The 18,349-nt window shown below is 43.3% G+C and overlaps 1 protein-coding gene across 1 annotated transcript in view; it reads right to left on the bottom strand.

Moving 5' to 3' along the window:
• Positions 1-17,702, bottom strand: part of RAPGEF1 (Rap guanine nucleotide exchange factor 1) — a 71,603-nt gene extending 53,901 nt beyond the window's left edge. The window contains exon 1 of the mRNA XM_082068083.1: positions 17,591-17,702. Coding sequence (XP_081924209.1) covers positions 17,591-17,687 — 97 coding nt within the window. The 5' untranslated portion in view covers positions 17,688-17,702. The remainder of the gene's footprint in view (positions 1-17,590) is intronic.
• Positions 17,703-18,349: the final 647 nt, after the last annotated feature.

The raw sequence follows: 18,349 nt of genomic DNA on the forward strand, positions 1-18,349 counted from the left end.
CTGGGGTTCAAATCAACGGCAGGAATTACATCGAAACATGTGCACGTTGGTGAATTCCACCAACCTAACCCAGTAGCAAATTATTTCAAGTCAAAATGAAAGTTCAGCCTTTTACAGAGCTCAGTCACGGCACTTTCCAGCTCCTCGCCTGCTGTGCCGCCCCAGGAGGCTCCAGAGATGGGCAATAACCCCCAGCTGCTGCTGGACCCCCGGTCATCTTTTTGTCCCTACAACACAGCCCAATGGCACACAGGCTGCAGCAGCAGGGATGTGCAATTTAATTGTTCAACGTATCAACCAAACAAATTGAAAACAGACTTTTTTTTTTTTTTAATACAAGAACCCCAAGCTTTAGAATACTGTACCTTTTCTTCCCTTCACCTGAAATCTAAACCTTCCATCTTCTCTCACTCTGTATGTGTTCACACGCCAAAACCCTGCAGCTTTAGAGGAGACAAAGCCTTAAAAAAGGGTTATAGTTCATTCTCCAGCTTGGACTGACTCTTGCAGCTCGTTAGAATGAATGGAGTGGAGTCTAAAAATCTTATCCCACAAATGGTTCCCTTTTCTAAAGGCCATTTGGGTCTCTGCTGGATGCACATATTTAAAAGCTATCAGATTAAAAATAACAGCAGACATCTCTCCCCATGTCATAATGAAGCTATTGTGCACATTTTTAATCAACCGCTTCTGCCATTTATGCCACGAGTCCTTTGAAGGCAGAGGTGACTTATGTAATGAGTTACACAACGATGCCCATTAAAATGGCATTTGTTCCCTTGGGCTCAGCTCCATCATTTGTGGAAGACAAAAGGCAAGTTGCGAGGCTTCAGCTAAACCCTTGCTGACAGGGACTTTAAGAGTTCTGAAGCAAAAGGAAAAAATAATGAGTTATAGTTGAAAACAACCTTTCTGCTGCGCTGTACATTTGGTGCGGTGAGAGACTACAGAGCTGGGGCTACGGCTCTGGCTCCTCTAGACCCAATTCTGCTGTCAGAAACACAGGAGAACAGGGGATTCAGGACAGACAGATGGGCACACGAGAGCTTCCCACGATAACCATGAAGTGTGCTGCGAAGAACAGATGTTTCAAGATTTTATATGTATATTACTAGAATTCCCAACAATCTCCCACCCTCTCTTAACCTCAGGGCACAGGCTGTTATCTACTACATACTTGTAAGCACACAGATCTGTGGGGCCTTTGCCCTGCTGAAGCTTTTGGGCTCTCCTGGAATGCAAAGATGAAAATAATAGTGATTGACAGAAAATCAAAGGCTTGGAGCTCTGCGGAAACGTCGCTCTAACCTGAAACTCAAACAGCCTCTCCCAAGAGCCGAGTTCCTCGGCAGAGGAGCTGGTGGAGCCGATGCGGGAGGAGCGGTGTGGAGACACCAGCGAGCTGTGGGCAGCAGAAAGCTACCGCAGGGACACTTCAAAAATCAATTTTTAATAATATTGTGGTGGAGGGCATCTCTGCCTTTCTTGTGACTAAATGTTCAAGTGTGTAGCAATGGGGATGGAGAGGAAGCACGAGGCACGTTGTTGAAGAAACAGCTGAGGAAAGAGAATCCCAGATATGTTCTCGGCCCTTTCACACCTGCAAAGTAACTCAGCGTTACGCAGCAAACAGCCTTCTGCTACATTTCACGCCCTCTTTCTCCAGAAGTCCTGCGGATGCTTAGGAGTTTAAAAATGCTGATATGCAGCACTGGTGCGATGCTTTATGTTCTCTAAAGGATGAACTGGGATCCTGAATACAGAAAAGACAGAATGTGGCAGAATAGAATTAAAATATCCCTTTTAAACATCTGAGCGTATCGCTGCTGCATCAGGGGTGCTACAGAAGCCCCAGATCTAGGGCTTCCGTCTCTGTGAGTTTTGAAAAAGTGACTTTTCTCAACTTTGCCATTACCCCCAGAGACTGAAGCAAAGAGAATTTATACAGAAACAAACAAGACACCCGGCAGGGGATCCAGAAAGGAAAGAAAAAAGGGAGGGTGCAGTGTCAATCAGGAAGTTTGCCCACCCTAACCTTTGTACCTTAGGTGGAGCTGTTTGTGAGCTGCTCCAAGTCCCTCTCCAGGGAACCCGTTTGCCAGGAGAGCCGCCAGGTTTGGGAGGAAAACGGTGGAGGAAGGGCAGCTCGGGAATCAAACAGCCCTTCTGGAGCGCTAAAGAAACTGCTCCTTTAACATCACGTCACCTTCCAAACAGCCAGCGTTCGGGAGCGGAAAGACCGGCTGCCCTTTTTCTTTTTTGGCAACGTTACAGTGAATGAGCATAAACCAGCAAGCATTAATGATGTGCAATGACAGCACACAAACTTCTATGGAAAAGGGAGGCTCAGTTCCCTCTCAGCTGGCCAGGCAATGCTCACTGACTCACAGGCTTCATTATTTTTATGCCGCCCTCTGGGGCCTCCAGAGGAAGCAAAACATTTTTATTTGTCAGAGAGCACATTTTTATTTTGATTTTTTTTTTTTCTTCTTTCTAAGCAACCATGAATGAGGCATCTCCAGCTGCAGCAGCCTCGTGTGGAAAGAGCCCACAGTGTTTGCGAGGGAATCAGGAGACACAGAGGGAGACTTATCAATTCAGCCACGTCTCCCAACTCCAGCGAAAAGGATGGGTCAGTCAACAAAATTAATTTTACAGTGCATTAGTACTACAGCTCTTCCTCCTCCCAGCTTCATATTTGGAAGCAAATCTTCAGGTTGCAAAGAAGAGAAGATGCACCAGATGAAGCAGCGAGTTCAGAGCAGCTGAGTGGGTCCTCCTAGTCCTCTTTTAGCCTCAAGTATTTGAGAAGAGAGAAATCTCCTTGCATGCAGACGCACACATCAGGAATCCTTCAGCTGCTGCAAACCCTGCAGCAATGCCACCCAACCAATTTATGGGGCCGAGGGAATTGAAAGTTGCAATTAATTGAACAAGGAGGGATTTAAGGGAGTAGGGCTTTGCTACCCAGTTTCCTCCAGCAGACCAAAGCTGGCTTTGAGACTTCTTTTGGAAAAAGACACTGTAATTTATTGATAAGCAGCAGACAGGACTTTCGCCCTGTTTTATCTGAAAGAAAGTCGCGCCAGCAGATTGGGCCCATATCAACTCAGGAGCAGAAATGCCGCCACTTACCAAATCATAGCAAACCTTTGTGCTGCATCTGGCGAGTCTCTGGTAATTTCCCATTTAAGTCCTGATTTTGCACAGCCCTGCAAGCCCCAGAGAACTAATGGGATTACAACACTGGTAACACGACTCGTAACTCCCCCTGTGCCAGCAACGCTAAAACAACAAGAGAGTCAAGAAGCCTCCAATGTCAACATGACTGCTGTGGTCCACGCTCACCCTGCTCTACGCATCAAAACCACCAAGGTTGTTAACTAAACATTTAATTTTAAATGGAAAGAAATCACCCAGCTACAAGGCATGGCCTCAGCGTTACTTCAGCAAACAGCTCTGAGCACAGAAATTGCAGCGGTTGCGAGGGGAATCTGTTGAATTTCTCCGCTCACCAAACATGACTTAATAAGGGGTCCGTGGGCATCCCCACTCGTCTAACGGCTCTATGAGGATACAGTCATGACAGTGATTCAGACAGCTAAAAATAAAGCCCTGCAGGCACAAGTCTGCGTGCGCACTACCTGAGTCACTCCGGGCTGGAGGAGCATGTGAGCCAGAGCTAATTTGTTTCATTCACACCATTGCCACGGCCAAGCAAAAAGCCTTATCGCTGAGCTCCGCTTAAACTCTTTCTCCCCTCCTCTCATTTTACTCGAGCACATTTAGACTCTTTCCACGCTGAAAAACCTTTGCTGGGCTTGGGTTTCAGTCGTACGGCTGTCAGAGCTGAAACTCAGACCTGAAAGATTATAACCCGATGTTGCTGAAGCTGTTTATCCATCTCCAAGGTGACAGAATGTCGTCACTGGCACTCCGCAGGACGGCAAGCAGAAACGCATTGTTGTAGATGCTTCGGGGAAAAGCCTAATTGCTCGCAACCTGCCTACAGGTTCAATAGCTGAAAAACAAGGTTGTAAATGAGGTCTTGACTTTGCATCTGCCCCACAGCACCAGTTTTGAAAGGGAAAAACTCAGCTCTCTTCCATCCTCGGAGAGCAACCTCAGCTCTCATTCATTACGCGATGGAAAAAAAAAAAGAGAGAAGCTGGCTTGGATCTGCCTGACACAATTTCCAGTTGCTTTGGACATTACTAATTATAGTCATCTTTATTTTTGACCTCTGATTACAGACTCATTGCACATTCAGACTGAACTGCAAAGCTAACTCCTCTTTTCTAGCAGGCTTGGGAGGAACCTCATACCCTGCCCAAGAGCCACCGCCCACACTCCTCTGAGCTGAGCACAAGAAACAAGATCAAAACATGGAAAGCATTTGCTTAAACACGCTCAATTTTATTTCCTTCTTTAGCAAGTGCCATAGATTAAGGGCAACAGTCCAGGTGAGAGTGTGATGTAAGCTCTTTTCCATGCATGTTAAGAGATGAGCTAACTTCTCTGCAAGGAAGCCTCGTTTCTTACTGTTCTGACTAGCACTGTATCCTCAGGGCTCAGATGCTGAAAAGCAGATATTTGGTTCGGTAAGATTAAACATGTCTGCACAGCTCCTGTGCACCGTGCCGGGGGCTCACATCTCTGCAAGAGAAAGACAAATGGGTTCCAGGAGCCAGGCCAGCGCTGTCTCCTAGAGGGGCATCGCAATAGGAGTGTAAACTCCCTAATATTGCTTACTCAATCAAACAAGGCATCACAGGAGGGCTACCCAAATCACTCAACTTTGAAGTCCTGCTCTGCTGGCGCCCCAAAGGGCCAGCTCTCTATCTGCACATACACACAAGCGTGTGTGCAAAGTGATACAGTGGCATCGGAGGTGTGAAATTTCTGATGTAATCAGGTCAGAAGCTGCTTTTACATTATTGTTGTGCCGCTTGCATAAAGGGTTAAGAAGCCCCAAGCCATATCATCAGTTCCATACTCTGTTCTATACCTGATAGGATCTGCAACCAAACCACCAGTTTTATTGCCTGCCTACAGGCAGGAGGAAATTTTAGTCTTCTATAAGCACAATTTGAAACATCAATGCCTCCAGCAAGGGGAAACTGAGATGTTAATTGAACTGAACAGCCAAGGAGGGAGAGGAAATACTAGGCCTAGTATAACTAGTCTCTTAGCTGTAGGATTAGCACATCTCGGTACCGTCATGGCAGGAAACATGAGGCAGCTTACAGAGTCTCAGATGTCTATATTTTACTCTAATGCACATAAACATTAAAAGTTACTTTAGCAGTAAATAATTATTTGTGTAAACTGTCTATTTTATCCTGCCTCCTCATGCCTGCATTAAACCCACCTGGTTTCATCGCTCCTACATATGACAGGTTTCAAGGTGGCACACTGCTACACGATGAAATCAATTCGCCTCCTCACCAAACAAACAAGTAGGTTCTGCGTTTCTTTCCATGGACTCGACTCTGAAGCTCAGCAAATAAACTCTCAGCTGCATTTACTTCTAAACTGCTGATTTCTGTAGAAGCATGACAGATGAAGAGGCATCTCCTGCTTCATTTGTGGCAACTCTGCAGTCAGGAAAGTCTGAATACGCTAAATGTGCCATCACTCTTCATTAACCCGAAAACCAGCCATGTAGCTATTGCAAAGAGTGCAAAACATGAAGATGTCTCAAACAAATCTTGGAAAAGACATTTGACTTGGGAAAACCTGCTTCATTGAATGTGTCGAGAGTCCCGAGTTCCTCCGCAGAACTCTCTTAGAGTCTATAGGACTTCAAACAATACACAGCATTTCCATATCCATCCTGATTTTTACACACAAGCCATGGGTACAAAACATTCATAATGGTTTGACTGCTCTCATTTGATAAAAATACACATTATATATAGCGGTCACCGTGTTAAATGATGAAACTGAACTCAGCCATATAGAAACTTCGATAGATGTTGCTCAGAAGAGCTGAGCTGGTTTTCTGGCAGCTCTATGAATCTATACTTTTAAGGAGATTGCTTGAAACTATAATACACCATTAATTTACCCTGATAAAACATATCCACGTTCAAAGCCACAAGAGCCTTATAACCCAAGACTCCATAAATGAGAGCTTTTCTGTCTAGGAAAGTTAATTCGAATCAAGGTGAAGGGTGGAAACTCACACATGTTATTCCCAATTAACTCCCTACAAGGTTTTATTTTGGAATCAGACTGTCCACTTGCAAAGCAGGTTGAGCTAATTAGAAGCCAAACTGGCAATAAAGGGAAATATTTCAGGATAATTCTCATATATATGGGAAGATGTTTCTCAAAGATAAAGTCTAGCTTTGTCAAAGGCAAGTCAGCTGTAGACCAAGCAGCAAAGCTATAGGCTTCCATTTAGACAACAGTCTAAACAAAGCCTAACCTAATACCAAACAGGCATCTAATTTTTACAAAGGAATTTGCAGAATGTCTCTTTGGCCCCTTTAATGTCAAAACTGCCACCTCTGTGTCTCTGAAATGACTCGGTGATGGTTTTTCATTTTACACAGCCAGAAATTCACGGCACAAGAGGATAAGAGGTGGGTGTTCAGAGCAAGTGACACTTGCCATCAGTCACACGAAAAACAAACGCAGAACAGACACAAAAACATGTCAATATTGGTGGAGGACCCACCTGGGTGACAGCAGCTCAATTCTTGATGTCACTGTGAGTGGCATTAAAGGACAAAACGGACTAACCGTGACCCTGAAGCCACAGAATATTCCTATAATCGGCTTGAAACGCGCAGCCTGTTAAGAGGCAGCAGATACTAAACAGTTTGGCAAAGCTGTCCAAGCAATAATCAGGCTACTGTGGAAGAAATGCCCAATATTCACAGCAAATGACCCAGTATAACCAGTCTCACCATCCCTAACAAGCTCTGCCAATAACATGAATGCTTACAGTCGCTTTCAACATTTCAAACCAAGAAACCACTCCCTCATATTCTTAATTGCCTTCTGCAGCAAGAGAGACGGGGATTTGGAATCTCCATAAATTCTGACTAGTAGAGAAGTCATCCCATTAATTTTCTACCAGGCTTATTTTATAAAATCACTAGCCAAACCAGAGTCTAATAATGAGATGATCTATTTGGAAATGACATTTTGCTTAGAGTAAAAAAAGAAACACCATTTTAATCTATAATGCCCATAAATCACTTTACTTACAGACTACAGCTTGGGGACTCAGGGCCAATCTAGTGATGGGATTTCTCTTCTCTTTGCACCATGTCAGCATCTGGTCTCTTCATGTGAAAACAAAAAGCTGCCCAAGGACATTATAGCACTTTCACACCCTGAACCACCCAAAGAGTCTGCCTAGTTCAGTTAGTTACAAGCACACTGCATTTTGCATTTCCTACCATTAGTATTGAAAGTGAATATATGGTAACGCTGACTGGTAGAGCAGGTCGTGTTCAACTTTGAACAAATACAAACCACTTCTTTATCAAAAAGCTGAAATCGAATGCTTCAAGGCTTCTTCCAGAAAGCACTAATGCAACAAAATGATGGGTGTACAAGGCAAAGACCAGTAAATACAGTCAAAAGTACGTCCTCCTCTTCCTAGGTGTGTTCCTACTGTTCAGTGACATTGTGGTAGACATGGCTTGCTGCAGGATTTTCACACGCCTAAGCAGTCAAGCCTGGCAGTGATTTTTTTTTTAATTTAAATAAACATTTTACTGCCATATATACGTAATCCTTTTAAAGAGAAGCTCTGATTGTGCTGAATTACTGTACCAAGAAACAGCCATCTCCAAGATAAGAGATAACAGCCAAGCATGAGAAAAATCACAACAGGAAGAAGAGGAATTATATTCCAGATATAAGAGCAAAGGACACAGCTTTCAAAGCATGCTAGGGGCTATACAGAGCCCACTTATAGCAGATAAGAATTCAGATTGAATTTTGGAGGTCTAGGCTGAAATACAAAGAGTCATAATATTCCTGGGGGTAAACAGCTCCAGAGAGCACCAGTGTTACAGGAGGAGGCTTCTTGAATGAAATTACCATCACTCCTACTTGAATTCACATCTTCTGGTTGTGTGTTAACACAATAATCTTGTATTATCTTAACCGCAGTCCATCATTTTACCTCCACAGAAGCACAGGCCAGCAAAGGGAATTCCAGAGTCCAAACCCATTGGTACAGTTCAAGCTGGATCACAAAAATCACAGTGTAACCGTATCTCACAAAAGGTCACCCACTGGGACCTGATGCAAAACAAGGAAAAGCAAAACAAGGAAACCAAACAGGGAAACAAAACAAACAAAGAAAACCCTTAAACAAAGAAGGAAAATACTCGAAATTCATCAGTCCATCCACTTCAGTCCTGTTAATTCATGTTGATCTGAATTCTTATAGCTAGTTCTACATTTTCAACAATGTGCCGTTTTATTTTAAAAAAAAAACAACAACCTGCATTTGAATTTCTACAGAAGAGCACAGATGTACACAACGCTTTGCATGTTAAATACGTGGCTTCATAGTGGCTTAGATTTCACACGTGCCCACTATTTCAATGGTAAATCTGTTCTGACGTTGCTTATTGTTACAGGATCTAAAAAATACAGACAAAGAGCGCGGCTGACATGCGAGTTTTGAGAGCAAACAGGCTTTTTACCGAGAGCTCCACAGACAGAGAAGGGAAAAAGAGGCTGATCAGTCGTCAGTCAGACTCCTTTTAATCAGGTTGAAACGCTTTGCTGCAGAGAGGGGGTTCAATCTCTCCGATCCCCATTCCCATCGCTCACGCTGCTTTCTTAATTAGCAGCAAGTGGACAACAGCTGTCAGTAGCCCGGAGGCCAGAGAGTTATCAGTAAAAAGGGGCATGTGTTGAGGAGAGAGACACAGGGTGAGCACCAAACGGGTCTGTTAAATGATGAGCAGTCAATAGACGTGAGAGATCTGGCCGCAGCCAAAATGGCAAACGGACACACGGCCTCGAACACTGAGATGCAGAGGATGCTCTTCCTGCTGGCTTCAGGCTGGTCGTTTTAACATATGACTAATTGCAATTCAATTTTTTTTTTTGTTAGTATTCCCATAACAGGAAAATTTAAACTGAGAATAGAAGGAAATGGGATGGCCATCCTAATGTCTCAATGGAAATATATGAGGGTCAATTCAAAGGCACAGCATAAGCAAGTCTTCAAGACTGTTCCTGAGGTTTCAAGCAAAAAAGCTGAAGCACAGGAGAGAGGGGGAAGAGAAAATGTTTTACTTAAACAGCAGAGAAACTTTAGCAGAGGATACAAACTTAATCAGGCAACTGGAAGCCATAACCTCAAATAGCATGAAAGGAAAAATCTCTACTCAGTCACTATTATTTGTGTATTAAATCCTATGAGCCCAAGTCATTGGCCCAAGTCACCTTCCCGCAGCACATATCAGACTAATGAGGATAAAAATAGACTTATTTCTTAAATAGGTGATACCCACTGGTCAAGCCACGTGCTTCTCTGACAACACAACTCTCCGGATGATCATGAGTCTCCAGATGAAGTAGAACTAAAATAACTGATTCCCTGTTGGAGGTACTGATTACTGTCATTTGTGGCAGCTGGGGAACTCTGCAACTGTAAGCAATAAAATGTATTATTCAAATTTCCCACTGCCCATTTGTTAACGAAAAATTGCCATCACCCTAACTTCTTCAAAAAAAAGCCAGGCTTCTCTCAAATTTGGCTTTAACCTACCCAGGGAACATAGATTTGGAGCAATTTTCTGAGGCCTGGCTGGCAGGCTGCAGTTCTGCCAAGTTCTAAATATACACCAGCCTTCTGAGCTTGAGCCCACACCAGGGAAGCTGGGCTGAAGATGGAAGCGTTTCCCCAAGCTGCCAGTAGAGCAGCAACACATTTAAAAACCCTCATCAAATTAAGTGCTTAATTACAACTCAGACTTTGAGACTCTGGAAATGAGGATAATCTTCTGGGAAGTTTATTAGCCTCCCACTAAAGAAATTACAACATACAAGCACAAAGTTTGAAGAGCATCAGCCCATCAAATCACACCTTGTACAAGATTCCTCAACCCAGAGAATATGAGGTGAGGTCCACAACTTTATTTCAGATTCTTGAGCCTCCATGAAAGATTAGGATCGACATAACCAGGAGGCTGAATCGGGAACAGAAGGTTCACACGATTCTAGGTGGCACAGAATATTACCTGCACCTTCCCTCAAATGGAGAGATGCCACCACTACATAGCACTATGTCTTCTACTCTCACTACTTAATGTCCAAATGACCAAAATAACAAGTTAAATCGCAGCAGTAAAAGAATCAAGGGGAGAAGTTGTACTCACTTCTCACCACGCTACAGTCAGCACTTTCCATCACCACTCACCATGAAGGCAAAAGCACAGAATGCTTATACAATGCTCTAAAAATGAAAAGTTCTAGATAAACACTAAGCGTTACACATTTTCCTTTCTGATTCATGAAACTATTGCAGCAAGGGAAATTGAATTTTGTTCTCAGAATAAGCCAGAACATCCCTCATTTCCCCTTGCTGCCACCCCCATGTGCCACATTCAGCAGCAAGAGAAGCTCTACTGCTTGGGCAAGACATGTGTGTGTCCCTTTGCTGTGACATACGTACCACTATTTGCTGGCACATCCCTATACATCTCCAGGACAACCACGCTGAATCAAGCACTCATGACCCAGGCTCTTAGACAGGATGCCCTACGAGCCAGACGAGTACGCGTCAAAAAGATTGTAAATTAGGAGAAACAAAGGGCAGTGACAGGTGACAAAGAAGAAATCATATCCTGGTTTCAAAGATAAGAAGAAACAATACAAAATAAAAGCAATTCAGACGCAGAGCTCAAAAGTAGAACGAAGGAAGTAACTGAACTTGGGTTGGAAGCGTCTCAGGAGCTCAGCTGGGAAACTACGATGGGGTTCACTTGTACCATACATCAGCTATAGGTGAACAGGTTTTCCCCTTCAGCGGCTTATCTGTGCACGCTCAGCTGCCAGACAGGTTCCCGTTTAGAGCACAGCACTTCTTGCTTATTCTTTTTCTTTCTTTTTATGAGCCACAGGTCAGCAGTTCTGCTACAGCCGCCGTGTCCAGGAAAGCCCCCCCGGAGCCCAGCGTCCCCCCTGCTGCTCACAGCTGGCGCCCATCAGTGGGTGTGGATCAAAATCATTACCTGTTCTTCCAGAAAATGTCAACTGCAGAAATCAGCTGATATGGCCATTAATTAAAAATAAACTTTTTGGTGGAAAGCTATGGAAATCTATGTATCGGTCTCGACAAAGTCAGCTCGGTGGTTAAAAACAGAGAGACTACACCAAAAAGCCCCAATCTAGTGATAAGGAAACTCAGGACAGGGAGGTGACTGCATTTCAATGTGCACCCTAATACAGGCCTTGGTAGAAACCCAGTCTAAGTGACACTGGACTAGGAAATGCTAAAAGCCACAGAGCCGGTTGAGATTACAGAGACAGAATCTGCAGCATCAACTCAACTTGGGATAAATCAAATAAATCTGTACCCTGAAGCAAGAGTCTGAGGAGTGTCCAGACAAGCCTTTACAAAGATGAGCTAGCCTGAAGTTAAATACCTCTCTGTAAACTATCCTACAGACTTTCATACCATAAGAAAGTGAAACTTTTTCCGATACAAAATTCCAAGCAAGTGAAAATATGAAAGCAGCTCTTGGTACAGCTTAACCACACTTTGGGGCTGATCATTTAAGCTTGTGCTGCTTCCTATCAATATTAAGGCGTTTGTAAGATTTTTCATATGGGTTACTCATACCGAACAGCTGCTTTGGCAACTGCTGGAAGCAGCATGTACTTCCTGCCTTGAAATAAAGTCATCAATATATCTCAGTACAGAAAATCATACTCTCTTTAAAACAATTCATCATAGGGTTTAGATATCAACTGGCTACGTGCCACCGACACTCCCTTAAACAATGGTTACACCCTCTATACAGCTAAAAATGAAATAGCTGAAAGGGAAGACGTTTTATGCAAGTTCCCAGGGTAAAACACATCTGAGAAGCACTGGTCTGGGACTGACATTGTTCTACTGAAAGAATAAATATCTGAGTCCAAATCGTATTTCCTTCACCACCTTCCCAGACTCGCACAAGAAGAAAATCCACCTGAACTTTCATTTTACGCTCCTGGTGCTCTCTGACAGAATGAAAGCCCAGCATTTTAAAAAACTGTTAAATAAATCAGAAGTGCTGCAGATTACGATTTAACCTTTTGTTAACATCACTTGTAGTGCCAGTGAGACCGTTTGCCAGCTAAGGAGAGGTCTGAAACTCCTTCAGTGTTGACTTTACGTTGAACACAAACATTGAGGGATCTGCCCATCCCACAGAGATCTCCTTGCGTAGCGATGCTGCTCACAATGCCGCCACAGTGAGACGGGGTGTCAAGACAAACATCATTGTATTAATTGCATCTGTTGATTAACCAGCCCAAGAACAGCCCTGTTTCAAGACAGCACTGAAATGTTACTGTGAGTGTTGAGATGGATGAGTCAACAGACAAAACACAAAAGCGTTTGTGAGGAGAGTCGCGCTGGAGTAATTTGATGAGCTGCTCAGCTACGCAAAATGATGGTCTTTATTGACATAGCTTGCTCATATAGTCCTTAACTTGGTTTTATGTCTGTTTTGCAAGCTTCCCACTCAAAGCTGGGCAAACACACACGTAATGTTACCTTTGCAAAGGTGGAAGATGGGTAAAGATGCGCAACTAATCTGAAAATAGTTCAAGAAGTCGCACTAGATACTAATCCTTCTCACTTGGGGAGTTTACAATTGCTCTCCTCTGTATTTTGGAGGCTTTCCTTGACCATGTGGAGTGAAAGACTTTTCAAACCGACAGGAGAATATAACGCTGGGGGTTTGGGGTTCAGAGCAGTGCAGGGACCACCAGCCGCAGACCACAGGCAAGTGTCTCCTTCCATTCTCGCTCGGATGAAACAACCCTGCAATGCCACGTAAGGTCAGTAGATTCAGGTTACTAAATGAATGACATTTTAAACCTGATATCCCTCTCATCCAAAACCATCTGCAATTCATCTGTTAAGGCTGAGATTATTCATCCTGGGGGAATTATCCACTAATCAGTTTTTATCTCCAAACTCGGTCCTCATGCTTGCAGACAGTCAAGAGCTCAGGCTGGCAGAGGTTTTGGTTCCCTCTGCTCTCACCGGAGGCCACGGTAACACAGAACAGTTTCCCATGGGACGAGCTGCAAAATACATTTGTTGGTGACTCCATGACAAAAGGCACTAAGGGAACTGGCACCAATTCATCAGCCAAGGTACAGAGGCACAAAAAAAGGCTTTAAGTTATGCATCACCTTAGCTAAGCTGGGCCTTAGTTCTTCACGCTCTCTTGGATGGGGAACTGCTGCGTGTGGTTTTGCCCCACCGTGATTTTAAGAAGTAGGATAAAAACTAAGCAAAAGCAGAAGGCACAACAGGAAAAGGGGTAAGGGTGCCAGTATTTCCCCCAAATACACATACATGGTGGTCATCGTGGACTTTTGGGTTTTAAGCTCACTTTCTCCCTACCTGTCTGCCGTTCTGGTGAGTCAATCCCTGGGCTCTGCAAGTCCTTCTCCTCTACCTGTTACCGCTCATCCTCTTGCTCCAGCTCTGTCCCACCAAAGCATTTCCTATTGACTGCTCGTTTACTACAAAAGTGGTTCATTCCATTCACTGGTCCATACTATGTACCAGCACGAAATTCATTTACATCTCCATCTCCCAGAGCAGTTCTCCCTGTTCTGCAGGGGCTTCAAAATAAGATGCGCCCTTCGTTTGCAATGAGCATGCAAAAAAACCCAAAATTCAGGCTGATAAGTTGCCTCCTGCAATTCACCCAGAAGCCAAGGCCATTACTGCAAAACTTGCAGTTTGCATCAGTAAACACAGTAATGTAATAATTTTGGTTCATCTCATTTTCAATTTTGAGGATTATGTAAAAATAAAAACAAACCCAAACTCAACTGGATTTCTTCCGACAAGCAAATTGTTGAACTGGCCACAAATCATATTGTACCCACTGCAAAAGAGACATTCTGGAGATTCTTCAGCTGGTATGATTCAGGATAAAGGGCATTTTACAGCTGTACGACAGAGAGTATTTTGGGAAGGAGAAATGTTTTTAATTCCCTCTGGTTCATTTAATAAAATCTAAACATCATAGCTTAAAATAACCCTGACAGACAAAGCAGGCCAGACCTTCCTATCCAATAGTCTAACCATGAACTGCATCAAAACTGTGGGATGGAGAAAAAGAAACCATTTACACACAGAAGAGCAGGAATCTCTCTACCCAGACCCATTTGTTTTACTCTGCAAGTATTGACAGATGAGTAATGAAAACTGCTGCAGACACGGGCTCTTCTTCAAGGCAGCGTCAGTTAATAAACCACAACCACAGCTGCAAAAATATTCAGGAATTTAACTAAATGACTCCTTCAAGGGCACAGGATGGCAGGAGGAGCCAGTTTTTATGCTTTTTTACAATCCCAAAGGTTAAGATCATAATGTGCAGCATCAACACAAACCAGCGTTACTTTTCTGGATAGGAAAGCTTTGAGTAACGATTTCATTAAATGTATACTACTGATATTTCTAGCGTTATTTTTTCCCCATTATGATCATGTTTGAAAGTTAGCATAGTAGCTTGCCAAAGCTTTTAGATGTGAAGTACCTCATCTGAGAGGTATTAAATGATAAAAACAAATGAAAACAATCCTAAACCCTCAGGACAAGCCACAGCACTGATAACGTTGCCGAGAACGGAGTTTTGCACGATTTATCAACTTTGGATGCCGGAATCAGATCAGGACCTCAATCAACATCCATGTTAATAGCACATATATTCTGGGAGTGATTTTGGAATCAGTTATGTTTTCACTTGATGGGGGAACTTTTTTTTGCATATTGCCAGTGGAGCTTCAACAGCCCAAATGCCCAACAGCTGTAATCTCGGACGGTGTTATATTATTTATAGCAGCCTTAAGTACTTGCAGAAATTGAAAAGTATCAAAACAATGACATAAACGATCAACAACCTTTCAACATGGTTTTGTTGCTCCTAACACTATGACACACCTTGTTGCCAGAGACTCTCGGGATCTAGAGATAAACTCAGCTGCCCACCTGTCAGAAGTAAACCCGCAGATGTTTCCTTAGTTTTCCCATCTTTACCGTGTTAACTGCAGCCAGAACAAAAAGTGTAAAATACACATTGGGGTGGTCTGAACAGAGATAATTGCGGTTGGCTGCCAGGTAAGCATTTTTTCCTTGTGCATGGAGTAAAAAGCCACATGGACCATGGCAACCCTGGGCAATGACACGACTGACACCAACATCTGGTCCTAAGGATGGGTTCGATCCCTTGGCTCACGATGTTCTCCCGTGTGTCACTTGTGGTGTGCGCGACGTCCCCAGGGAGCGAAACGCGCACCTCAGACCTGAGGTCTAATAAGCAAGGCTGTAATTCGGGATAAAACATAAGAAGAAGAGCTGCCAATGCATATTTGAAGACATTCATACAAGTGCATTCACCCAAGACGGACGGAAACTAAACCATCTTTGTTTAAAGTCTACCTGGAAATACACACAGGCAGTGATAAGAACCATATTCCTTGTATATAATCAAGTTTAAAGCTTCTTCTAATTAGAAAACATATACTTAAAAAAATAAGATGGAAAAAATATACCCAAATAGGGATATTTAATTTCTTCGCATACGAATGTTGCAGCACACATCACTCCCAACAATTAAATGCAAGGTTGCATTGTTAAGCAAAAGTTGGATGGGAACCATCCACACTTTATCTCCCCATACTCACACTGACAAACTAAAGCTAAGGTAGTCAGAGCACAGAACAAGAGGATAATGTATCAACCAAGGAAAGCTGTATTTTCAACAGTATTGCTGTGCTAACTGAAGCCCGCTGTGGGATGGATTCAGTGAGCGCCGCTCTCTAGAATTGGCTGGAATGCGCTATACAACCAGAAATAAAATATTGATTTCCCTGGGTGCCCTTTATTACATGATGCTTGGTTCGTAAAGGAAACTTTCTAAATATGGAATTTATTCCTGAGGCTATTTTACCACATCTTGGGGAGCATGGACAGGACAGATCAGTAGACTGAGAAGCACAATGAAAACGTGAAAAGGTAGGGGATAAACCAATGCATGCTGTACATTGTCAACACACTTCTTACAGATATAGAATTACACAGTCTCTTGCTAAAATTCTATCAAGGTTTCATCAAACAAGTTGCAGCACCTGCTTACTCCAACTTTACCATTCCTGGTTTTTAACTTGTACTGATTTTTTCCCTTCTTTCCAGAAGCCGAAAAAGAAAATTCTCATCTATTTTCTTTCAAAACCCAAGATTTCTGTACATGCGAGGGATGAAATTAAAGATCTTGTTTAGAATATAAATGGGAGAATGAGAATGAGAGCACGAGAGTGCCAGCGAGCTTTAACCTTCCTCCCTCAGCAGAATAGCGAATCAGTATTTCCTCAGAGGCACTGACACCACACCACGATGTTAACTCGAATCACAAAATGCACAGTATTTTCATGACACCAGAAAAGCTCTACACGAAGCAGCAGAGGCTGTCACCCAGGTAGAAGATAATGCAAAGTACGCATTTGCTTAATTCAAGGAGCCTCAGCATCGTGATTAAGAAATCTCGTCTTTGGGTGCCATCCACGCTCAATCGACACCCTCAGGGGTGTGAAAGGGGAACCAAAAATATGAAAGAAATCTGAAACCAAAATGCCAGCCAAGGATTGTAATCTCCATACAGCTCTGGTCAATTCTCTGATTTTTTAGATTACTTTCCTAAATATGATAAAATAGAAAGCAAGTGTACAACAAATTCTCCCAAATGCTGTCCGTATCGCATCTCCCACAACACTAAGTCAGTGAACGCTCTGATACACACCTGCTCTTTCTTTTACTTGTTTCTATTCAATTCTTCCTTGCTCTCAACATTAAAATATTATCTCACAAGCTATGGTAGCAACTAAAACACTAAACAGATTTAACGTCAAGAGACAAGTTTCAAAGCTGAAGAGCTTTAACTGAAATATGCAACACAAATAGAGCAATAACCTGATCCATCCACTTTCTCAGGTTGCTTCACATAATATGTGGGGACATCATTTCTCTCTTACACGGGTGAAATTGTTTCTTCTATCAGCATCAATGTCACACAGCACAGGAAGAGATCAGAAATGCATTTTTGAGAGTGGATGCTACGGGTCAGGTAACGTAGCTGTAAATTTGTCAGGCTGCAGCAACATGAATGGCAGAACTGCAGAACGTTCCTTTGGCAGCGTGTCCCAACCTGCGGGATTCCTGCAGCTCCTCCGGATTGCTGAAATTAATCTTCTGTCTCTTTGCCTTGGAACAGACTCCACAAAAGCCCCCAGGAGCCTCCTCCTTGTTCACTTTAGCTTTTTCTGATCCGTCTGTCTGCTCCTATCTGCTCTACTTGCACGCGACTTCACCCACCGTTCCCTCCTCTTCTGACATCCAGGGCTTGCACGTCCTTTCGCTCCGTTTCTGGTCTTTCCAGCCATCCCACCAACATCTCCACTTTTGATGTCATTTTTCCTTCTCCGGCCACCTTTTCATACACCTTGGGGTTCTGGGGCTGCAAATTCAAACTTGCAAAGGTGAATAAATCTCATTTTTCTCCAGCCAGCTCTCCCTTTAATCTCTACTGAACCACTGAGAACGACACCGTTTTCTCCATCACCATCCCCTCATCCCATTATGTTCTCCAGTATTTCTCAACTATACACCATGAAAGCCAAACTTTGGTTATATAAACAAAACAGGCAAATAAAAAGCTAATATTCTTGTGATAGCTATAGGATTTTAATACTCCTTTCATACTGCTTCCATGGCAATGGCTGAATCCTACACCTTTCTCATGCTAATAAAGAAAACAAGACAGATAAACACCAAAGCAGAATTTACCAAGTATTCGGGCATTTACAGCACAATACATTTTCAGTTGTTTTCAGAGATACATTCCCTTCCCTAGGAACAGATAGCAGGTTTCTTCCACTCGGGCAATCTATTGCAACAAGCAAAGCTGTGCTGAGAGCCTACAGGTCCCTTACAAATAGAAAATGTTCCCTGCAAGTGAAGCAACGGACCTGGACGAGGGACATTTGTGTTACGATCGTGACCAACAGCGAACCTCCGCTCATCAATCTGCTCGCTGGGAGGTTTGCAAGAGCCGGTGAGAGCTACCGCCACATA

This window comes from Streptopelia decaocto (genome assembly GCF_964273445.1).
Source record: "Streptopelia decaocto genome assembly, chromosome: 17".
In the NCBI taxonomy this organism is placed as follows: Eukaryota; Metazoa; Chordata; class Aves; order Columbiformes; family Columbidae; genus Streptopelia; species Streptopelia decaocto.